The 24,578-nt window shown below is 43.1% G+C and overlaps 1 protein-coding gene across 1 annotated transcript in view; it reads left to right on the forward strand.

The window, feature by feature from the left end:
* Positions 1-5,377: 5,377 nt before the first annotated feature.
* The window catches only part of LOC125021591 (reticulon-4 receptor-like 1), an 88,767-nt gene continuing 69,566 nt past the window's right edge, over positions 5,378-24,578 (forward strand). The window contains exon 1 of the mRNA XM_047607711.1: positions 5,378-6,211. Coding sequence (XP_047463667.1) covers positions 6,199-6,211 — 13 coding nt within the window. The 5' untranslated portion in view covers positions 5,378-6,198. The remainder of the gene's footprint in view (positions 6,212-24,578) is intronic.

Here is a 24,578-nt window from a genome sequence, read left to right on the forward strand (position 1 = left end):
GTTGTTGCATTAAAAGCAAACAGTTCATTCCACCTTTCAAATAAAAACAAATTATGCTCCAAAACAGCACATTCACAGTTATTGTATTACATCTATTTATTTGTTTATTGGAGAGGTGTCCTTCCACTCTACGCTGATTTGGCTCTGGAGCAGCCATTCACAACTATGTTGAACTTAAATGAACTCTGACGGCATAGGCTGATACGGGCGCTGCTCAAGTGTTCATTTTTACATCTCGGAGTGGAATTAGCACTCGTGATTTGCATTTGGGGACAGATATGACAGTTCAAAGTGAGTTCAGATCTGAAACTGGCTGTTGCACTACGCTCAAAATACTTGATCGGCCCGGCAGAGCTTCACCTGCACATACAGTTCCCAATTTTCTCCTGTAAAATGTTGTGTCTGGGCGAATTTCAAGCTGGGCTTTCAAATTACACTATAGACTACTGTACTTCCTTTATCTAAATATTATGGAGGGGAACATTAAAGGAACAAATATGGAGAAGGGCTGTGCATTTTACCCTTCATGATATACTGGTTGCAGGCGACTGGTTATCACTCAGTCTTAGGAAGAGTTAAGCTGCCTCTGCCATTTTGAAATGTTTTGACTGCAAGAGATCAGATGGCACTGATCCAAGGAGAGCAGGTGTGCATGACAATGGGCAGTGGAGCTAACCTGGTGAAAGCAATCATCCCGAACAGGTGGACAAGAGTGTTATGCCTCCACATTGATGTTGGTAAACTCACTGTCTCCATCTCTTCCTCTATGATCAGAGGACAGGTCTGGACACTCTGGACAGGTCTCCAGTCCAGCACAGGGCTAACACAGGTAGACAGACAACCATTCACACTCACACTCACATCTACCGCCGGTTTCGAATCACCAATGAACCTAACAAGCATGTCTTTGGATGGTGGGGGAAGCCTAAGCGGAGTTAGCATCAGTGCTAACCAACCATTACATTTATTCATGTGATATTAGCATCCCAGAAAATTAAACTCTTCATTGCAGTCATGTTGAGTTCCTTTCATCTCATCTTTCACAAGGAGCCGTTTAACTGTTCAGATCATAATCATTTAGAAATCCACTAGACGAAGAAAAGTTTAGAGGGGATATAATCTGAGTGAACTTTTGTGAAGTTCACTAAGCCCAGCTCACCGGAGGCCTCAGCCTACATATACGATGACAGCAATCATTCACACACAACTGCTTGTTGTAGAAAATGGAAAGAAAATCTTGTTGTGTTCAACCTTTTCGTTCACACTGACACATTGACACTGGTGTCTAGTTTATAGACACTGTAAGTAGAAGGTTTTGCATTGATCAATAAATGTATTTATCTTTTTTGTGTAGGTAATTGGTGTAGTTTGGTATTTGGTGATAGTCAGGTTTAGGGTCTAAGTTGTACAGACTGTACGCTTGTGTGACTTCCAGCCAGAAAAAAATCATTGAATGGTACCAACGTATGTTTATATTGTCATTTGTGTTAAAAACCACAAGATATTCTGAGGTACTTTTAACTATAATCCTTACAGTTAGACGGGAGGCAAAGTAAAGAGAGCTTTAAGTTAGGCTCTAGCGCATGTTGTAGAAAAGCAGATGTTTTGGACTTTCTCTTCTTCATTAGTGTCATTAAAGCCCCTGCGCACCCATAATCCACCCACACAGATCCTTTTGTTGCCTGATTAGCTCTATTCTCAAGACTGTGATTCACATCGCTCTCGCTCCCTCCTATTAGTTTTGTTTCACCTGTTGTGGTGGGACAACTTACACTGACAGACAACACGTAAATCCTGGCTGAGCTGCAGTAATCCTTATTTAATCTTTGAGGTGCACGCGACCTCCACCTGACTAAAGGTCTAATCAGCCAGGCTAATTGAAAAAACCTGTGGGGGCGTGCATGCTGAAGAGAGAGCGGGGCCTATTCCGAAAGAACAAGCACGAGGAACTCAACACGCACATTTACAATGCAGCAAGATTATGTTACCGGTGACATTTAACACTCTGATCTTTGCAGCGAGGTCTATTTTTCTTTTCAGACAAGTACAGTAGGGCCAATTACACGCAAAGCATATACCCTTTATGTTGTTTTCTATCTGTGGTTAAATATAATAAGCAGATTTTCACAAACAAGATGCTAAAGTCATTACAGAGACAATAGCAGGCTGATGATAAGCAAGTACTTTTTACCCTGTTCACAATGTTAGTTTAACATGTTAGCATGCTAACCATAGCTAATTAGCAGTGAAGTAATTTGTTGAGTTTACCTTTGGTGGTCTAATATTCACAACCAAAGTGGAAATCTGCAATAAAACATGCTAACTGATGTGTCCAGAAATGGTGGAGGGGGGTGCATAATATTCAGGGACCCTTGAGCTCCAGTGCAGAGATTTGCCCATTCACTCCATTTTAGACATGACAGTGATAAATTGCTAACTAAGCATTATCACATGGTAGCGTTCTGTTGTAGCATAAGGGATGTTGTGTTGGCTTGATCAGGGACCGCAGATACCATGGAGACCACAGGTGCTGTGTCGACTCCATATGTTTTATCAGTGTGCTACGTTGATATTAGGCACGGCTTGCATAAATATGTTGTTTATTCAATGATTTTTAAATGCACAGCGGTTGAAATGACTATGTCAAAGATCCAGACAAAGGAAACTAACAAGCTGATGAATATATTCCCTGAGGTTTGTAGTAGCATGCTACTGCTGCATGTGTGAAAACTCAAATGTTCACAGTAACAACCTTACATGGTGACTACACTTTCAGCTTGTTTCAAACCACTATTTGGCCACAATGCTCCAAGTTGAAAGAAGAAACTTGGACACAGATCCTGGAATGTTACTTCTTTCATTTGTATGTATAGGAAGTGCCTCACAAGCATCTGGATCCATTACCCAACTCAATCATGTGCACTCGCTCAAACAGGTTTTCTGTATTCTGGTTGTGAAGTTTCAACTGTACAGGATATATTGTCGTACGAATGAATTGTAGCAAATGTGTAGTTGAATTGTCACACAGTAGTAAACAGAAACTTAAATAACACGATACATCCTTTGATTAAATCAAAATGTAATGCCTCGAGAAACATCTCCCTTGAGAACTCCTAAATATATATCACTGGATGCCACGACCACAGGAAAAAAATACTCAAGACATGAAAACTGTAATTACTCTCCTTAACATTTACTCGTTTGTTAGACTTAAATGAGTGTAATGACATTGCTGTTCTGCCACATGTTCAGATCCACGCAGATTCAGTCGGGAACAGTCACACATACAAGTTGGCAGCAGCACCAAATTAAAGCTTGATGTGGGTAATTGCTTTGACAGGTTCATACCGGAAAGTTTAAAATATATCATTTAAAGCTAGAGATGAAAAAAAAAAAACAGATATGGTAGAAAGAGCACAGGCCTGATGAAAAGTTGACCAATCCCAACTCATAGCAAAAGATAAAACAAGGCACACAGTGGATTAAGGCAGCATGCTTGGACCTCTCCACTTTTCACACACTTTGTTTTGTAGATTTTTTTTTTGTTTTTTTTTTTTAAAAGAGCAAATTTTAAAAAGAATAAATTCTCAACAATCCGTAATTAACAGAAATATATTTCAGCCAGACATTATTTAACCACCTCTTGATGCTTGGTGTTGCGTTCATGTGTTCCCTCACTTTCAGCCAGCTTTTTGTTTTTGTTGCTAAGGAGGAGCATGATGCTTCCACCTCCGTGCTTAACTATAAACATGGTACAAGGAGTTACTGGCTGCTGCCCGGTGTTTGAGAACACATTGATCTTGGAGTTATATCTAATTAGTTTAAGTTCTGGACTCTTCAGACCAGATAATATTTTTTCTCATGCTGATGATGGCCCTGCTAATCACAAACTAGGTGGGATGGTGTGTCACTGCAAGACATTGTGGCTTTACGTTGACCATCACCACCACCACCATCACAGCTCTCTCTCCATGCTTCACTGTATGAACCACACACACATAGACCAGCTGCACCTTTTATGCATTACACAGTTGTAGCTGCTAGAGCCAAAGACTAAACATTTGTGTGATTTCTTTGCAGAATTTTCAGCATCAACGTCCTCCAAAGACCTGATGATGAGATGACTCTGCTACTTGAACTCTGGGAACCATTGATGAAGGGGTTCTACTGGGTGCAATTAATTGGCGAACTTGTCCTCTGTGGTACTGGTAAGTATTGGTCTTCCTTTCCAGCAGCAGCACTCATGACTTCACATCTTAAAATAATGATGGACTGTTTACATAATACGTAATACCAAAACTACCTTGACACAGCTGATGGTCTCAACTGCATTAAACATAAAAGAAAATCTGCCAGTCTCACCTCACAGAAAAATATTTCCCGCCGACAACCTCACTAGGCATCAGCAGTGTGCAAAAGTAATTAACAGTAACATCTTCAGTAATTGTTATATAATGCAGAAAGCCCTTTAAATTCCTTGAAATGAGTCCAAACACTTGACTGGTAATGCACCGTATATATTCAATGAATATACACACATCGTAACTTCATTACCACCTACCTACTATTCTCATCCACACCAGTGGTCAGACCTCAAATCTTTAAGCAGAACGTTGCACACAGCATCACACTGCCTCCACCAGCTTGCCTTCTTCCCACAGTGCATCCCGGTGCCATGTGTTCTCCAGGTAAGCGATGCACCCGTACCTGGCCATCTGTGGTTTAAAAGAAAAACAAGATATTATCAGGCCAGGCTCGAGGCAACAGCATGGGCACCCTGAATGGTGTGCATCTACGCAACACAACCTTCGAAATCCAAATCCTTCCTTGCCCATTTTTCTTCTTACATCAACTTTGAGGTCAAAGTGTTGACTTGCTACCCAACTTAACCCACCCACTGACAAGTGCCACGACAATCAGATTATTGCCACTGGTCATACTGTTACGCTGACTGTATCATTTGGAATGGCAATATTGTAGTCCTCAAGAACGCACCAGTTAAACTACAACCAATATTATCATCTTGTAATTATTTCTTTGCAGCATTTTTTTCCATTGAAAAAAAAAATGCCCAACCATTATTTTACTGTGATTCTCTGTCATTATATTTGCATTGCAAACCCTGCACACATGCCATAGGTAACACTGAATTGAAGTATGGCTATGCCATTAAAGGCATTCCAACTCTGAGTTTGAGTGGCAGCGTGAGGCAGAGACCGAGAGCAAATGAGAGAAAGGAAGAGTGGATTCAGAGGGAGGATAACTGAATCTTTTGTAATATAGTTTGTGCAACACTCGAATAAAATTGAATTGAGGAGATAAAGAAGGAGCGAGCGAGTGGAGACGTTAAGTGAAAGAGTGAGAGGGTGCGAGGACTGATAACCCACAAGGATGGTTTCGATATGAGAACCCATAAACAAATATGATTCCTTCCTGTGGTGCCAGTAAAGCATAGCCTATTTGGATGGATGGAGAGATGGAGAGAGAGAGGGGGGGAGAGAGAGAGAGAGAGAGAGAGAGAGAGAGAGATGTTTTGGCTTTCATCAGTCACATCTCGCTGTGGGAGGGGGATTGAAGCTGCTGCCTCGGAGCTCTCCTGTAACAGAGACAGTAGACACGGCACTGACTCACGCTGACGATCCGCACACTGCACATTTCAGACTCTACCTGACCCGCAGCTGAAGAGCCGGCCGACAAGAGGAGGAAGAGGATGGAGACGTGAAGGAACTTTCCTCTCATTCGGGGCTGTTTTCAATCCGCTCTCCTTTGGCAGCATCTCCGCTTTAAATTTGGACTTAAAAACTAAGGCAGAATGTATGTTAGCGATTCACAAACACCAAATGGGGGTGAGTTGAAAAATCACTAAGACACCAGCTGAGCGTGTCGAGGATCGGGTGTTTTATCTTCCCTGCTAATCGTGGACGAGACAACTTCGTTTTTTTTCTTCTTCTTAAACATCATCCGAACCTCGTTTCCTCCTCCACTACTACAATCTTCTTCTCGCCTCTCTCATCCAACCGTCTTCACTTGATTTGAAAAATAAAATAAAATAATCATCCACCAAGGAGAGGAGACTACACAGTCTGCCTGCCAGCGGTCAAAGGGAATCAAAACAATCAGCAGCTCAGGACTGGACCCTTCACAAGGATGCTAATCCAGCACAGAGACTACTAGACGGTCCAAACAGCCGCTGCCAACATGTTTAGACGAGGTAACATAAATTCACCCGTTTCTGTCGCTGGTGTTGATGAATGTGGTGTGTACGCGCGTGGCTGTCTATTAAATGTGTGCGTAACTAAAAATTCTTGGAGTATATATATATATATATATAGTTAGACACATTTATTATTATTATTATTATTTTAATTATTATTATTTTGAATTTGAGTGGCATGTGTATGTGTGACGCCTCGACAACTTACCGGTCGCCTTTTAATCTGCTCTGGCGGCAGAGAGTGGAAAGTGAAATTAAATATTTATCCACTTCATGTAAAAAAAAAAAAAAAAAAAAAATTATTCTTAAAATAGCGAACCGCTGCCGCACTGCAGTTTGGAAGACTTGCCTGCACGAGGGTGTCTGGTGCTGTCTCCGCGCGCTAGAAAGAGTGTTTGTGTGCGTGCTTGTGGCGCGTGAGATGAGGTTGTCGGGGGAGGAAAAAGTTAAAAACTGCCGTTTTTTGGTTAAAAGTTTATTTATTTTTATTATTAAATGGTACTTTGTGCGCGAGCGTGCGGTTTGTATGCGTGCGCGCGCGCGCGCTTGTTCTGATGTATGTGCGGTTAAATTGATGCGACAGAAAGAGGCGCTCAGTCTACCAACAGTAGGATGTTTTGAGGTTTCTCCCGCCGGGTCCGCGGGCCCAGAGAGGATAGAAACCGGTGGAAGTGTAGCTCAGAGAATAACTTACACGGCCCTCGTCGCCTTGCTGTTTACTCCGACTCACACGCTGCTGTTTTGTGGTACGAATGGGTATTAAGTTTTACCACAATGACCTTGCCTGTGCATGTGTTGACAGGAAAGCTCCAGTTTCCTCGTACATCCTCCTTTGGTCATGTCCAGTAAATTGATGTTCAAAAAAAACGTGCTGCCATAACCAAAAAAATATGAAAGGTCTCACAGGCCTTACAAACATACTGGGTCTGGAGAGGCCTCAGGGACAGACATAACTGATCAAATTGTTGGGCATTAGCATTTAATATAAGTGAATCCGCTTTTCCTGACAGACAGTTTTTCTCCTCTTATTGTCTCTTCTTTTGTTTTGGCACTCATGAGATGTCTCTTCATTTCGTATTTCTGTTAACAAGTGTTCAACTTTTCAACATAACTAGTCCGAGCTAGCCAAATCTGTCACATGGTACGTAGAAGGCGGCCCCTAGGGGTGTTGTGGAGTATTGCAGACACACTATGACTGCCATGTCTACAGGTACACCTTTCTCATCATTTCCGTGGCCCCAAACAATTGCACGTTTTTTTCTTCCTGCCCAAATAGTGCGCTCGTGCTCAAAAATAAAAATTCTGAAGAATGGTGTTGGTGGTGTTGAGTGGAGTGGTGACTCATCTGCCAATCACAACCCCCTCCCACCATCAAAACATACAGTGGGACTCCAATGAAAGGCAGCTTGTCAGAAGACTGTTCCGTGATGAGTGTAGCGCACGGCTGACTGAACCCTGACAACATAATAGAAAAACATTCTTTAATAGAGACACTGGAAGTCTGTCATTTGTCATTTCGATGCAGCCTAACGCGGGGGGGGGGGGGGGGGGGGGGGGGGGGAAACGACGCTCATACGTCCCTGTACATCATACTCCATTAGCTCACTTGGTTGGCCCGAGTCGGGGCACAAGCTGGGCCATCTCCTCATTAAGGGCGGAGCTTAATGGGCTTGACAGAGGGCTGATTAGTGCTGTCATGGTGTGTGTGTGTGTGTGTGTGTGTATATATATGTATATGACAGCGCAAAAGGGAGACAGTGGGAGCTTGCTGGCTTGAGGGAGACAAGCTTTAATTTTAATCTTCCTGTAATTTCAGATGGATAGCACCCACCCACAGCACACACACACACACACACACACACACACACACATACAGCAAAAACATGCAGGCTGGTGCATTGCTTTGTATCGCCTCCTACAAATATGTAGCCATCAGTCACAATAATAAAATTCAAAGTAATTGCACAGTCTGCTGGAGATACAGTTATCTGTGTCTGTCACCTTTACCCACAGTATCTCTCCACGCTGGGATAAAACAAGAGAGAGGCAGAGCCAGAGAGAGAGAGAGAGAGGAGAAGGAGGATAAGTGTTTTTGTGTAATGAAAACTCCCTCTCTTTGTCTGCCTCTCGTTCTTCCTCTATCTCTCTGCTTGGCCAGCTCCTGCTGCCAGCCTCAGACTGAGAGAAGGGAGGCCTGGCAGGCTGATTGGCTACTAGCTGCCTGGTTTGGGTAGCTGCCGAAGCTTTGTTACCCAGCTTGTTTGAAGCCGGATTTGTTTCCCTCACTTGACTTCCGTCTCCTCGAACTTTTAAGTTGTCTCTCTATTTATCTGCGGTTTTTCAAAAGTTAACACTGACGGCGCGCAAACAAAAAGCTGCCAAACCTTAAAATTAGTTATGAAAAGGAGCGCTCTCCCGCTAAAAAAAGACACACAGAAGGCTTCATTGTGCTCTGTGACAAGTCTGTAAAAGTGCGCATCCGTTTCTATTTTCAGTTACAAGCCTGCAACTAACGCACACGTGCTTAGGTGATTAATCAGTTTTGTCCACCAAACTCGATATCCGTTGGAGAAACTTTGACCGGCAAACATTTAACGTGTTAAATAGAATATTGCTGTTCGACTATTCGCACGTTTATCTCACATCTGTTTTCCTGCATGTCCTGCCATGTTCCACTTTTAACTTTTTTTAACAGTCACATTGTTATTTATAAATGATTAACCGACAGCTTCCTGCTAATTTTTATAATGTTACCAAGTGGTGCAGGCTGCGCCTTTTTTGATTGTCTTACAAGCATTCATCTGTTGACTAAGACGTTTACTACAACAACAAGGACAAATAAGCCGAAGTCAGGATTTATAATTTATAGAAATATCAGTGGGGGGGGGTCAGACAAATGAGTCAACTGTGTATTGATAAATGCAAGTTAACATTATCAAAATCGACAGTGTACACATTTCTTGTAGCAATTTGAAAACACTGAATGCATTATATGTTGAAGTGACGACGATAGCCGTGTTTCCACAGTTTTTCGCTAAATAAAAGCGATATTTCTGAAATTTTGATAAAGTAAAATTGAGCTTTCTGCATGTTTTCATCGAAAGGTGTTTTGCGAATAACTCCCGTGAAGTCTATTCTTGCGACCCGCTGCGTCATCTCCAGTGACGCCGGTTTTGGGAGATGCAAAAAAAAAAGTGTTTCCATCGCACTTTTGTGATAAACCTTTGTATCGATACCGTACGTGTGAAAAACCACCTCTTGAAAGTGTTTTAGCGACATTTGAGAGTTTTTTTGAAATGTTGGTGTTTCCATTGGCAGTTTTTATTGTGATATTTTGGATTTGCACCTTGCTAGGGTCAATGGAAGCGCAACAAATGTCGCGTGTGACCGGTCGACAGAGCTTTGTGTGGTGTCAAGATTTATATTTAAAAGTTTTTCATGTGCTAGTAGGATCCAAAATTTAGGCAAATTTGCAGCATAAGGAGATAAAATAAGTTTTATTTGTCACATGCACAGTTATACATAGTACAATGTACAGTGAAATGTATTTAAGTTGGCTGAATTATCTATTACAACTTCTTGGATACAATATACAAGCGAATAACTAGCAAAACAAGGATAATGATAATGATGATTTGATATAGGAAAATGTAAATGTATGGTACTGCTGATGATCATCTCTCTAAGCTGAACATTTACTTGTATGATAAATAATGATTCACTCCTTCCTTTCATCTCATTTCTGCCAGTTTTCAAACTTGGTGCGCCACACAAGTCCAATCTGCGTGGAAGACGGCATGACTTCTGCTTCTGCTATGGCTTCTGTTTAAGTTGAGAACTTTGTCTTCTAAAGACCAGACGCCGTCTCAACTTTTAATATCATCGCTTCTTAATACAGTTCCATCCTCTCGCTTTCGTTCTCGGCCCCACAGTCGAACGGGCTCTGATCCACGAAAGCGTTGCAAAAGGAGTGAAATGTCCTGTGATATTACCTTCAGCCTTGATAATGAATAACGAACTTCAGCTCTGTGCTGAAACTCGCTGATCAATATCAGTATATGATGGTAAAATTGCAAGTCACTGTTCATCCAGGCTATAGCCTCAGCCTCGCTCCAGGGCTAGTGGCGTTCTCTGGGTCCAAAAGTGAATAAAGTCTCTGCTAATTATGAAACTTTTCAGCATGCTGACCGTGAGCTTAAGTTGGTCCTGATCAAAAACCCCCCGCGTGCTAAATATAGGAACACTGACCACGCTATTTAGCTTTAAACAATTTGTCATCTCCAAACCCACATTCTCATTATATCCATATTTTAAAATCATGCTGTCAGAAACATAATATCACACAGTGGATCTAATGGCAATGTGACAAAAGACTAATGCCACATTCCTCTCTGAGCTGACAGTTGCCTTGGCACACATACATTTCGCCCGCAGGCCATTGTCAAGTCTACAGCCGAACAATTAGAAGCTGCCGCTGCTCATTTGCGTCGCTCCGCGTGTGTTTACCAGCATCTATGATGGCCTTGGTGGATGATAATAACATATGGATTAGTGACAAAATGTTTATTCGGGTCGTGAAGCACCAAATGGTGGGGTAATTGAGTGCCGAGATTGATCCAAATGTGCCGTTGCTCTACCGCCGTCCTGAGGCAGCGGGCAGATTTAACAGATTAGGACGGAGCGCGGAGAGCGAGTGGATTCTGTGGATGTATTAGATTAGGCAACTAAATCGTCCTGGGATTCGATGACTGGAATGGAATTCATATGATAATCAATTACATCTCCAATGCGAGTCACAGCAGAGAGCGGGATGAAACGCATCGCCGCACACACCGCCGCACACAGCGAGCGTCCGCGTGATGGCTGTGCATATCAATGACCTCTGCAGCCGGTGCTCCCGCCTGATCTCAAGGTCACAAACAAACAGACTCTTTCTTCCGCTGCATCCCGGGCTCGGTGTTGGTCTGACGTCTTGGCTCTGTCATTATTAAGTCGCGCAACAACTTCTCGGGAGCGCATGTCACGTTTACAGTCGACCTTAAAATAATTATGGGGGTCTGATGTTTTACGGCGCATACAGCTTCTAAACCGGTGAACTCTCGCAAGCGCAGTGAGAGAAAAAAAAAAAAACTGTTAATGAGCAGAAATTGGTTTTGATGCTAAATAAACAAACACCAAGTGCTACAAATTACACTGTACAGAGCATGAAATGGAATTTCACAATTGCACTTTTTTTTTTTTTTGCCGAGCAAAGCTTTATGATTTACATTTACACAATAAAACACAACTTTTGCAGTTTCCCCACAAAGGAAACAACATTCCTAATATTTTCATATTGTTCAAACCCCCAAATTAGTATTAAAACCGCCTATACGTCGGATGGACGAATAAGAAAGGGTTTATTCCTCACTTCCCTCTAATTAGACCCATACTACTTGGTTAATTGCCACTGCAGTGAAGTGGTCGCTGAATTGTTGGTAAATATAGTGCACTAATTTGCCTACGGACCGCCGCGGTTTACCTTGAGAGCTGGTGGCACACACAGCAGGAAGGCCCTGTGTGAATAAAGTGCCCAATCAAATGAGACATTACTCCCCTATGAAGAGTCCTGCGAAGGCCTCTGATTGCAGGTTCACTTGACAACAGCTGGGGCTAGTTGTGCATTTACCGCATGTGCTGCACTGGGTACGTGTGGCCGTGACCGAGAGAGACAACAAGAGAGATCATGCATGGGTGTGTCTGCACGTCACAGTGTGAGGAACTTTTTTTTTTTTTTTTTTATGAAAGATGTGTATGTGATCACGTAGCATCTGAGGGGTATTATGATTGTGTGTGTGTGTGTGTGTGTGTGCGCCTCAGGAATCGCTTAAATGTCAGAGAGGAGTTACTCTGCCCACCGAACAGATGCTGATGCAGACACGCTGAAAATGAAGGCAGAGATAAAAATGCGAGACTGAGACAGAAGGACCGGACGCGGGGAGAGAGAGAGAGACGATTATTTGGAGGCAGGGTTCACCTGGAAGATAAAGGAAATGCACAAAGAGGGAGCGAGCCAGTGGCAGGTGAAGATGCCGGAGCCGACAGGAGCTCATTGTGTGGGTGTGTGCTTCAGTCTCTGCTTCCTGCTCTGGCACCGGGAGGAACTCTGGTATTTTCTCATCTCCAGGGGGAGAGGCAGTTGGATGAACCAGTCGCTCGCAGCTGCACCCGCATCTGCTGACTGAAGTGAATGAGCCGTAGACATTTCTGAGACTGTTCTTTCTGAGAGTGACACGAGAAGATGGATATATATATATATACACACACACACACATAATCATGTCTGAGGACTGAGCTTAGCAATAAAGCTGGTAGCACGTACTGTAACACGGTTCTGATCAAATTTACACATCTTGATACTTTAACCTAAACTAATGCAGACATTTGACAGTGAATGGACCTCCCAGCCTCATTGAGACTACAAATAGATCCAATGTGGAAAAAAATGGAACTCGTGCTCAGAAGCTTTTGTATTTCCGATGATGCATGAGTCAGAAAGTGAGCGCTACAGGACTCGAATTGCTATTAATTTGATTGAGAAAGACAAAGAGAAATTACCCACTGAACTGTTCCTTCAGACTGGAGCTGTAAACTTTCACATAGCTGTCAACCGGCAGCTTCAAGTCCCATGTTTGTACATTATAGCTGATGGCTTTGTCAAAAAGTGACAGCTGCGCCATCAATCAGTTGTGCACCGCGGAGTGCACATTGGCAAAGAAGACAAAAAAAAAAAAAACAAATCAAATCCTTTGCGTCTTATTCCCATGCAGGATATATATCTCCTCTACCCCCGCACCGTCTCCTCTCGAATCTCGTCTCCTCCCATGTCTTCTCCTCTGTAGCTGGTTCGCTCTGTACCTGTTGAATAATTGATAGATGTTTTGGTTTCCGATAAGGCGTTTGGGGTCCACAGCTCTCAGCAGTATGGGCTTGCTGCTTTCCTCACGGCTGATCACACGGCTCAGTCCATCCTTTCACTCCCCGTCTCTTCATTTTTTTATCTCGTCTTTTCATATTCCACATGTCAGCTGCTCTGACACGCGCCACTCACGTTGTCTGTAACACGCGTGTTGCAGTGAAACCAGCAGCTCCGTACTGGGTTTCGGTCTCAATAAGCCCTAAATGTCCCTCTTATCCTGATTACAGAAAACCATGTTAACATAAATATAAGTGGAGCACGCTGGATATTACCAGGGAAACAGCTGTGGAATGAAAAATTAAGAAATAAGCGACATGTCTGCATAAACTGGCTCATACGGCAGCAGCGCTACTAGTATACAGACTGTAAGTGGTTGTTGGGGGATCTGAGTTGCACCCCGGTGTTTACAGAAATGCTCCTTGTGAAAGTTTCAACTTTGAAGTGGCTGATTTGTCACTACAAACACTTCCAAAAAATGCATGTGAAGAAGCCCGCATGCCAATTAGGGGAATTTACAGACTTCCCCTGTACTGTCAATCATAATTCCAGGGAGATACGTCGTCTCAGGAAACTGCATTGCGAAGAAAACAACAGCTTCAGGTGTTTGTTTCCATATGCACTGGGCCACGTTCATCTTTTACTTTGACTGGGATTCTCTGTTGAGGCAATAAAGGTGCACAGAGGCAGCAGGGTTGAAGTAGCCACAAAATACTGCATTGGCCGATACAACTGGTGCAAACACTGAGGTGAAGGCATCGTGATGTTGTTACAGCGGAGCAACATCACGTCTGAGGTTGGGGTAGATGGCTGGGTCAACAAAGTGTGTTGATTAATCACACCATAGGTGAGCAGGTGGTCCACAAAATCTTTGGTTGATTATACATTTTTTATATATTTTTATATATAATATACTACTGAGCCCAAAATGGATCCCCCCAAAAACAGAAAAAAGTGAATGAATATCTTTAATGTGGAATGGAAAATGATGATAGTAATGTATATTTACAAGTAGCACTGAGCCAAGTGCACTATAGGACACATATAGTAGGTAGGGCACCCCTACTTTATCTCTCCATTGGTTTGGCCTGAAAAAACACTGAAGACCCCTGATTTACGCTTTCCATAAAAAATTCAATGTCCTTTATCAAGTAGTTCATACATATATGTTTTGACAGTTTTCAATAAAACCATCTGGCAGTGTCACATTTTGACGAAAGACTGGATTGCAGATAATATTCCTTCAATTAAGACATTTAGGTCTTAATGGAGGGAATTAAGATGGAGGGTTGAACTCGAATGCAGCCTTACGCTACAGAATCCATTTATAACCAAGAACTCACATAACGATTAAAAGCGTTTTTCTTTAATTATTTTTCACTAACGTCGTTATGTGTACTCCATGCAACAAACGACAAGCAGAGTTCTTGAGTTTTATATGAATGCACCTTTTTTTCCTTTATTCCCATTCCCACCTCTCCCACGTTTTGCGATACCTCTGTGCTGTAAAGTGTTAAGTGTCTGTATCGGCTGTTGCCCAGCATGTGAGGAATGGCAGGATGTGGGTTAAAGAGGGAGAAGAGTTCATCAAACGCCGGACAACAAGTCAATTCCTCCTGGTTTACCGCATCAATCTCCATCAGCCCCACAGTGTTCTTACACACGTACGTGCACGTGTGTCCGCACATACGCAATTTCTCAGATTGACACATGCAGACACACGCCGACTTACAAGATCTATTTTACATTTTCTCCCTCTCTCTCTCTCTCTCTCTCTCTGTACTGCAGTATAGACAGACAGGAGAGGCAGCCGTAGCAGGTCTTACGCAACTACATCACTGCATTAACGAGCCCATCTGCTTCTGCTTACACTTACAGTTAGAGCCCTGTTTAAACGATGTACCCCTTAATGCATGTGCGCATACACCACCAAGACCGTTTAAGCCGTCCTTTTATTCAGGCTGGCCAGGTGAAAAGCTGTCAGATTTTCCACATTGGACACATTTTCCCTCTTTAAGATGGTGTAAGAACAGATGTTACTGTAGCCATCATAAGTCTGATTTTGAGTTCCAAATTTGAGGTCCTATTCATTCCTCGGTCTACGTGTTTCAACACACAAGCTAAATACCGTAGATCAGTTGTGAAGCTTCCACGTGAAGAGTAATGACAAACACAAAAATCTCTGCATAAAAAAAAAATATATATATTTTTTAAATATTCTGACAGCTGTGATGGAGTACAGGATTCAACCCGCAACAGATGCTTTAACTGTGACAGCCCACTGAGGTAAAGTAAACTTCCCAAAGTCGTTTGCCATTAGATCCTGATCGATTCTGTCTGCACGCCGGGTATCATTTGTGATTATAGATGGAGCGAATTAATGCAGTTACTGCTGTCGTGCCACCAGCCCTATCGCTCACGAGGATCCTGCGGCTGTCTGATGCTGCAGGTATTTAATAAACTCGCGGCAGAGCCCCCTCGCGAACAGCTGTTAGCGGCAAACTAAACTTGAGCCCTTTTAAACGTGTCGTAGAGCCTTGTTAATCTGACTTGTTACGGAGTCTGACTACATCACAAGAAGGCTGTATTTTTATGGTCTTTTCAATCTGCGGTAGATGTTAAATAGCAGAGGAAGGCGAAGCCCGGGCGACAGTTGAGTAGTCCTTTAAAATTCACCAGCTCCACATACTGTCTGAGCAATCTGACCTCGATGCTTTCTCAAACCGTCTCGGGTACATTCACACCTGCACTTTGAGCTGTTTACTTGTGAGCAGGTGTGCATGTGTTAAACTAAGGCTGGCCGGTTTACCAAAATTTATATCACGGTATTTTTTCAAATTTCTGACAGCATCACGTGCATGATCACATGTTCACAACATTTTCTACTGGTTGAGAGAGGAATTATTGCAGTGGATTCACCAAGGATGGACTATTTTACCGTGATGATGGGCAAATATTGTAGAATAATCCCCCACTAGTAGTAAAACAGGTTTGCATGACTCCATGTTAGCACTGCCTGCTGAAGTGGAAATCCAGGGACATTTACAGCTCAGAGAAAAAAAAATAAAAATAAATGTTATTAAGGTGAAATGAAGCAACAGGGACCATTACAGTTCCATTTATTTTGACATATTTATTCATATTAAAACTGCTATGTCTGTAATGTCAATAGCAACACGGCTGGCTACCGCAATAATTGTAGTTTGCGCGCAACATTTTTTTCTCATTCATAAAAAGCTAAAATTGGGGACATATTCAGGGACAGCTTTAGCGGGGGGCACAAGTCTTTTCGTTGTGCTGCTTCATTTTTCGGACCTTTCCATCTTCACCACACCTCACAGTGACGTAGTCGCACCGTGTGTGTTTAGAAGCGCTACATTGAAAACGGTCCGGTCTGAAACAGTGTCTCGTGCCACAATGTTCCCAACGCCACATAATCACATACATTGGTATGCACCACTCAGCCCTATGTTAAACTACTGAAGTAAAGTAAATTTGTGACCCGTTCACACCTGACATTAACATAAGATAAGGAATATCTTATCTTATGTTACTGTTGTGAACGGGTCACAAATTTGTAGTTTAAGTCATTTAGAAAGCACAAATGCTACATCTGCTTCATTTATTTCTTCCTCTTCTCATCACTTGCATGTTCCTTCGCACACACACAGACGCACCACATCCATTTGCCACGAACCACCTCCGGCTTTTATGGTGTTCATCCTGAACCATTTTTACCGTTTCTAAATCCAAATCCCGACTAAAGTGCTAAATTAGCCCTGCGAACCACAAATAGGGAGCAATCTATAAATTACTTAACATCCAAATGCCTGCGCACAAATCCGCCAGCGCGCCGCACACAAAGACACTGACGCATTAAATGGCTGAAATTAGAAGGTGTACATTGTGGGAGGGAGTCTGCATTCGACACGTGCTTCGGAGTGACGAGGGGAGATGGAGTGATGTGAGAGAACAGGAGATGAGGGACGTATGAGAAAGTGCTGTTTGTGTGCCGCCACAGCTTGTTTGTGTCTTCGGCCTGAGTCTCATTATAACGCAGAGGCATGGTGTTTGTTCATGTGCATTCACAAGTGTGTATGTGTGTCACACTTAGTCTTACATAACAATCAGATGCTCAGCTGGGGACAGTGTACAGATAAATCCCGGGACGCCCTTTTATTGGACTGAATGCGGAGGTTTTCTGGAACGCAACTAAAAAAGTAATCAAAGGCGAACTTTCACAGAGCTGGAAAACTCATAAATGTGTGCTCACTGTAATATTCGAGTAAATCAGCATCATAGTACTCGTCGCCGCACAAACCCGCAGTTATTTTCATGACTGATGGTTTTTTTCTAGAATGAATGAGTCATATAGGCTTTTACATATATATATATATTTTTTTTCAGCTTTTTTTTTGGCAATTCAAGCCTGGAACATCTATTTATTTTTTAGCTGGGTCGTATTTATAATTTCAGTGAAATCAGTGAGGAATTCAAGGGATTAAATTCAAAATACCGAACCGTGCCTACTTCTGTGTCGCTTCCGTGTTCGGCAAATTAGAAATGATTTGTACACGACGGGCTCAAGGTAGCGGCCGTAATAATCCATAGTGAATTTTCCTTTTATGTAGCGAGCTTTGATTTTATGTCAGTAATCATTCAAATGGCGGATTGTGGCTGAGAATGAAACATCTCATTTATGGCATGTTAGCGGTGGCGCGGCGCATTTGCTTTTGAGTTATGGAGGGATTATTAGGTTGATATCGTAAGACGGGACTAGAATTTTATCGTTACATTATGTGCTCAGAGACGGCATTAAATATAGTGGGCCTTAAATAAAAGCGTCAAGATGGCGTAGATATTGTTGATGGGGCTTGTTTATGGCTATACCGCCGTACTGTGTAAGTGCTGTTTATGGGAGAACGCGTCCTTATAGCGTCTGCGTTGGTGGGCGCCGGCAGAGTTAATGTTGAGGGTTAGAGTCTGTTAGTGGATGATTACTGCAACAGAGAGACCAGTATGTGCGGTGCGGCTCGCATCTGAACCAAATATTACAGCTGCGAGAGGACGGGTGGGTGAAGACATCCACAGTGCACCCTCTGAACTCCCTCTCCGCCTTTCACCAATACGGCATTAATCTTCTTAAGCTGTCAACATGACCTAAAACTGACGATGCACAAGTGCGCGGAGAAGAGGGAAGGCTCCTGCCAAGTAGACAACAGCTTGTGACTAATAGTGAGTTTTGCACAGCTCACCAAGCTCATAACTGAGTTGTAGCGCCGTCTTCTTGGCACAATATAATAACCGCTTGCAGCGAAGGTGCTTACCTCAGTTGTTTCTACTCAGTCATGAGTCAGTCCAGCTCCTTTTTTACCTGGAATGTGCAACCTCTTTGTGAACCGCGGCGCGCCACGGAGCATCTCCTTCCGAATGTTTTTGTTTTCTCTTCTTCCAGTGTAGTATTTGGAGCCGCGGGGAACAAAGTTAATGCCGACTCAACCCACACGGCACAAAGCGTCCGTGCGGCTTGTGCAGGTGCGAGTTAATGAAAGGTGTGCTGGTAGGAGATGTGTGAAGGAGATGCTGTAACGCTGAGAGGATGTGCGAAAGAGCGAGGGAAGGGAAAGAGAAGATGAGAGGGGTCATCGGGGGACGGAGACACCGATGTTCATGATTTTCACGAGACAGAATTTATACGCCTCGGCTTGGCTTTGTTATTCAGTGATATAATGACCCGGGAGATTATCACGACACGACGAATGCCTACCTAACAATGCAGCGAGTCCCAAAAAGCCTGTATGACCTGCGTTGTTGTTGTGATTACTACAGCGCTACTGCCCCAATCAGAATCTGGCAACTATTCTACAGCAGCTGTCATGAAGACGGGCTGCCTGCCCAACTCCACCAGCTGTGCCAGCCCAACCATCACTTAATCACCCTGGGAGGGAAGGCGGAAAGGAGGGAGGGAGGGTGACGGAGGGTGGGATGGGAGATTTAAAAAAAAAGGAAGAGCGAGTGGCAAAGGTGAGGATGTTGCTGTCAAGGAAGCGATTTAAAGTGAAACCGCACAAAGCGGAGAGCAACGTCGGGGACGGCGCAGGATTCTCAGTAGGTGTGAAGATTTGTGAAGAAGTGGCAGAGGAGTGGGATGCAGATGCTTAAGCAGGAAAGGGAAAGGATGAATGCAAAGGAACGGGAACGAACGTACGGGGGAAAGAGATGCGGGGGGAAAAAAAAGTGGTGCGAGAAATACGCCAACAGAATGTCGAGGCAGATTACAGAGGGGAGGAAGGTAAGCAGTGTGCAAGTGATAACATGAAGAAGTGTGCGAGGGTGATTTGTATAAAAGGAAATAGAGAGCCGGGGTGCGGGGAAAATGGCTTACACTGTAGAATGATGAAAAGCATGGAGGGCATAGTGTGAAAGAGATAGACCGGGAAGGAGGAGAAGATGATGTCAAACATGTTTTAGGTCGATTTCTCAGCTGGCCAGATCAATACTGCTGCAATCAGTCTTATAATAGCGGGAGCTGTATGCAGCCGACACAGAATGCAGTGCACCATATTTAGCAGACATTTCTGACTTCTGACTTTCAGCACCTGCTTCGCTACAAACGTTTAGCCCAGAGGCCTGACTGAACATCTGCGCCTAAACGTCACCAAATGCCAGCAAATATTAAAGCGAGCATGAATCTGCCGCGACCTTTTTATATAAAACCAACACCATATTTGTGCACATGTGTGTGTGTGTGTGTGTCTTTTGTCTCGTTGTGGTACCTACTGACCCTCCTGCAGCGCTGCCATGTACAAAAATACATTAATCCCGTGTCTTTTTTGGACGTCAAACATTTGATCCTCTTTGATGCCGCGCAGTACAACACCGCAAGGAAAATTTACATTTTCAACCATTTATTCTCCAAAAATATCAATAGTAAGTTCACACTTGGCCTCGGTATTGTCCGCTTTGGCAGAAATAACTTCTTGTAGGCGTTTTGCATAATTGTCCACCAGTCTCTCACATCAGCTTGAGCTGGAATTTTTGACCACTCTTGTTCCACTCATGCATGCGCTGCCTATCTCAATTCCCCCGACAACATTTAAGGGATATTCAAACATGTGCTTTTTACATTTTTTTTTTGTAACTTATTCTTCGGTTAATGTGTTGTCGTGTTGAGGACCACTATCCAGTTGAAAGGTCCCCTTCTGGTTGTCACTCTCTCTCACTCTGATATGAAGCTGAACTCACAGCTGAATCAAAAACTGCAAGAAGTAACCCCAAACGATAACCTTTCGTATTACTTGCTTCCATAGCCAAACTATTATATCTTTTATTTGTTTTATTGGTTTATTCAAAACATCCTGGTCTCTGCCAATAAGTTCAGTACCAAACAGGGACGTGCAGTCTCTTTCTTTCAATAGATCAAAGATGGATGGAACGGCTCCTCAAAGTGAAGCCAAAGCAAGTAGAGCTCCCCCTGGTGACTGGCGGCAGTATAGGTCATAAGCTCCACCTCCTCCATGTTAGTGGATGGGACTCGTGGATAATGTTGAAGAATGTTTGAGCGTCAATTTTCCTGTAAAAGGATGTGACCTCATGATGAATACAAGTTGCTATGCCAACGGTTCTGTTAAGCAGTCCCACAGGACAGTGAGAGTAGGAAAAAAATAAACACGCACCGTGTATAAGCCAACATTTCTTTGTAACTGGTGGAGGTGGAGCAGAGTGCAGCATTAGTGAATCAAAAATGCGAGTGAGTCTGGAGGAAGTGTTGTCAGGTCGTCGATAATTCAGCTCCCCTTGCTCTACCTTACTCTTAGACCGCACTGTGCAGACTCTGGTTCCAAACTTGCACCACCTGTATCCCTGGGAAAGTAGAGCCAGTTTGGCCAATGCAGGGAAGTGGGGACGTATTGTCCATATTTATGTACAGTCTATGCTCTACACATGTACTTTGGCACTAGCAGTTGAAAGACAACAGTTGCCTACAAATGCTATGAGGAATTTTTTGGGGTTCTCTGCAACTTATTTTTCCATCAGTCTGTTCTAAGGCCGAATTTGCAGTTGAAATCAACACCACTTGCATATCATTTTCCTTAGAGGATAGTTTTAGTTCAAATGATTCAGAGATTTTATATCTCTTGCTTGACTCATGGGAGGCATCCACAACATTTTTCTTCTGAAAACCTCAGATGGTTCCTTAGATCTCGGCATGATGGCACCACACACTTGGTAATCAAAGAGAAAAGCAGACTCTTGATGTCAGGTTTATATAATAAAAGCTACACCTGTCAGTCCCTAAAGAGTTTCTAATTGTTGGCACCTAATCTGGTAAGTGTGATGGGTATACTTGATCTATCAGCGACTGATTTGTTTAATTAAATAAATTAATATCATTAAAAACAATGAAAAAAACTACAAAATGCCCATTTAGTGTGCCACTTTTCTGAGTTTTAAACAAAGATAAATGTTAGCTTGTCCAAACGTACTTACTTTTTCCCCGTGACTGTATCTAACTATCCATCATATTCCTTTAATCTCTCTCTACGTCTCTCTCTCTCAATGTGAATATGTGTGACTAACACCATCTCAGGCAACGGCTCTCTGAGCAAATCATTCCTCCCGAGGGCAGATTTGTGCTGCACAGCTCAAGATTTAGGGCAACGAGGATGAGTACATTTGTCTATATTATAAAGGCAGGTTATGCTTTATTTTCACACGGACTGAAGGGAGAATCACTGACACATGAATATTAAACTTGACTATTAACATAAACATGTTTTACTGCAAACATAAAGATGTCTCATCGGTTTTAAGTGAGTCTTTAGCTTAATCTAATCAGACAGCGGCCATTGATCTGAGCTGGAAAACTCCAGGATTGTATTGAGCAGAATCAGCTACACTTGCATTCATTGACTCAGAACTTGCAAACCCTAATAGACGTGGACGACTTATAGGATTTACTTGTACTGTAGTGCTGTAAAGCTCAGTTTGATATTTTTGAAGGTTATTAGAGACTGTATAGCAATAATGCAAGTCACATTTTTGTGTCTGAAAGCTGTGATAACATGAAGTGTTTGCGTGTTTGCAAATCAACAATGCAGCAAGATAAAGCAAGGAAAAATGCTAAACCCTTAGAAATATGACACAAACACATAGCGCCAAGGTTCCTGCCTCCCTCTCAAGATGTGTTTTGGTCTGCACACTCCTACCTGCCCTGTCTCTTCCCATCTGGCTCCTCTGCCAGGCTGAGGGACCTTACACACTCAGTTCGGCAACAGATCAAGACAGCTACATCCTCTCCAAATGTCATTTCACGAGCGCTTCCCGAGACACGTTCGCCGAAGAGGTTTTTCATGTAGTCACGTGTGCGTGCGCGCCGTTCGGTTGAACGGCGTGTGGGAGGCGAGCCTGCCTCTGAAGATGCCATGTATTTTATTTATTTTTTTATTTTTTTTTGTCTGGATCAGCCGCAGTCACAACCAATTATCCCTTATGTGTAAGTCAACGGCGTGCCTGATAGATTACATGTGTTTTCGGCGGCGAGAAGGGAAGCGGGATGAATGCTGCGTTGTGTTGTTAAAATTGTGGATCGCGGATTTAATTTACCCTCAATCATTGTGAGACGTCACAAGAATAGAGGGTAATAACACGCAATCCACTTCTACAATCCCATCCTAATGACGCCAGCACAGTTTGGACTCGTGTTCGCTGTAATAATGACAGGGATACTTGGGTAAAATGCCCGATTAAATGAAAGGCACGGATAAGAAAACTGCAAACAAACACGGGCGCCTCATTGTATTGTCACATTTCCTACTACAGTAGCACGACCTCTCTGTGTTGACCTCAAAGGCCCCCGTGGTCCAGAAGCAGCGGACCACAGACTTACCTTAAAGAGTTAGTATGGTAATACTGTCGGAGTCAGTCAGCCCGGCCAGAGCAGAGTTAAGCCCTGCTCTACTCACATCAAAGGGGACGAGTCATGCACAGCAATCTCCCAAAGAGAGAGAGAGAGAGAGGGAGAGAGGGGAGGGGGAGATGGAGAGGAGGGGTGCTGTCATATATTCCCTTTATCACTGAGAATTTTACGGTTCAGACCTGTGATTCTGAGGGGAATTTTATGGGCTGACCAAAGATGGGCAGCTTCAATTCAAAAGCAGAGCTGTCTCATCACTTCCCAAGGTGTGTGTGTGTGTGTGTGTGTGTGTGTGTGTGCGCTCGTGCCAGCCTCACCTTTCTTTACTTTAGAGGCACATTTTATCATCCTGACAGCTTATTGTTTATCAATCCGAGCTGATTCATGCACCGCTGCCGCTTCCTCTCAGACTTGCATTTTTAATTGAAAAATGGAGGGGGCCGTCTCCGTGGGGGCAAACAAAAGAATTATAATAATAATTATAATAATAAAATAAATAAAAAAAGACCAATCGATTCATTTGAGGGAGGAGGGGGCAAGTTGTGCTGCGGGTTGTTTCTCTTCGCTCGAATATTAGCTGCGTCATGTATGAAAGCAGCACCACTTGTTTCGTGGTTTGAGCGGTTTATCGAGCGGTTTTGAGCGGCGTTTCCCATGAAATTTCATGAGACCCTGATGTTTTTTTTTTTTCTTGAAGGGAGAGGGGACTATTATCTTAATAAAAGCCCCTAATTAAGATGCTATCCCAACTATTACAAACAATTTACGCAGTATATGGCACATTAAATGGCTCAATAAAGTCATTATCAGATTATGAGTTTTGTATCAGTCCATCTTGCATGCAGTCTGCGCAGTTCATCCACATCCGGGGTCTTCAACGTTTTTCAGGCCAAGGACCCCCACACTGATGGAGAGATTAAGAAGGGACCCCCACCTACCTACTATATGTGTTCTATATTAAAGTGCTATTTATTAATATACATTATCATCATTGCATTCAATATTTTAATTTTATCATACACACACCTTTAAACACAGCTAAATGTAGTCGGGACAGTGAATCCCCAAAACATTTTGACCTCAGTAGTTAGCCGACGGGAGCGAGCTGTACTGTGTTAGCTTCTCTTCTGTAGCGTGCGTCAGGATTTCACTTAGGGACTGAATAGGCCCTCGGCCAATTTCGGAGAACCTGACAAAGTAGGCACATAATATACAACCTTGTGATTGGCTAAGCAGCGATAGGGGCGGGTCCTACTGTGTACAGGAGGCTTAGATTGACAGGTCCAGTGTGGCGCTCTGTGTGAAACGGTGCAATGTTGAGACGAATGTTGATTCGTGTTAATATTTATTTAAAGAAATTTAAATTTGTGGGGGAAAATTAAAAAAAAAAAAAATGCGACCCTCCTGCAGTATCTCCATGGACCCCCTAGGGGTCACGGACCCCCTGTTGAAGACCTATGACCAACATGAGCGCTAAACAAAATGCTTCTGAG

Source organism: Mugil cephalus, chromosome 15, assembly GCF_022458985.1.
Source record: "Mugil cephalus isolate CIBA_MC_2020 chromosome 15, CIBA_Mcephalus_1.1, whole genome shotgun sequence".
Taxonomy (NCBI): domain Eukaryota; kingdom Metazoa; phylum Chordata; class Actinopteri; order Mugiliformes; family Mugilidae; genus Mugil; species Mugil cephalus.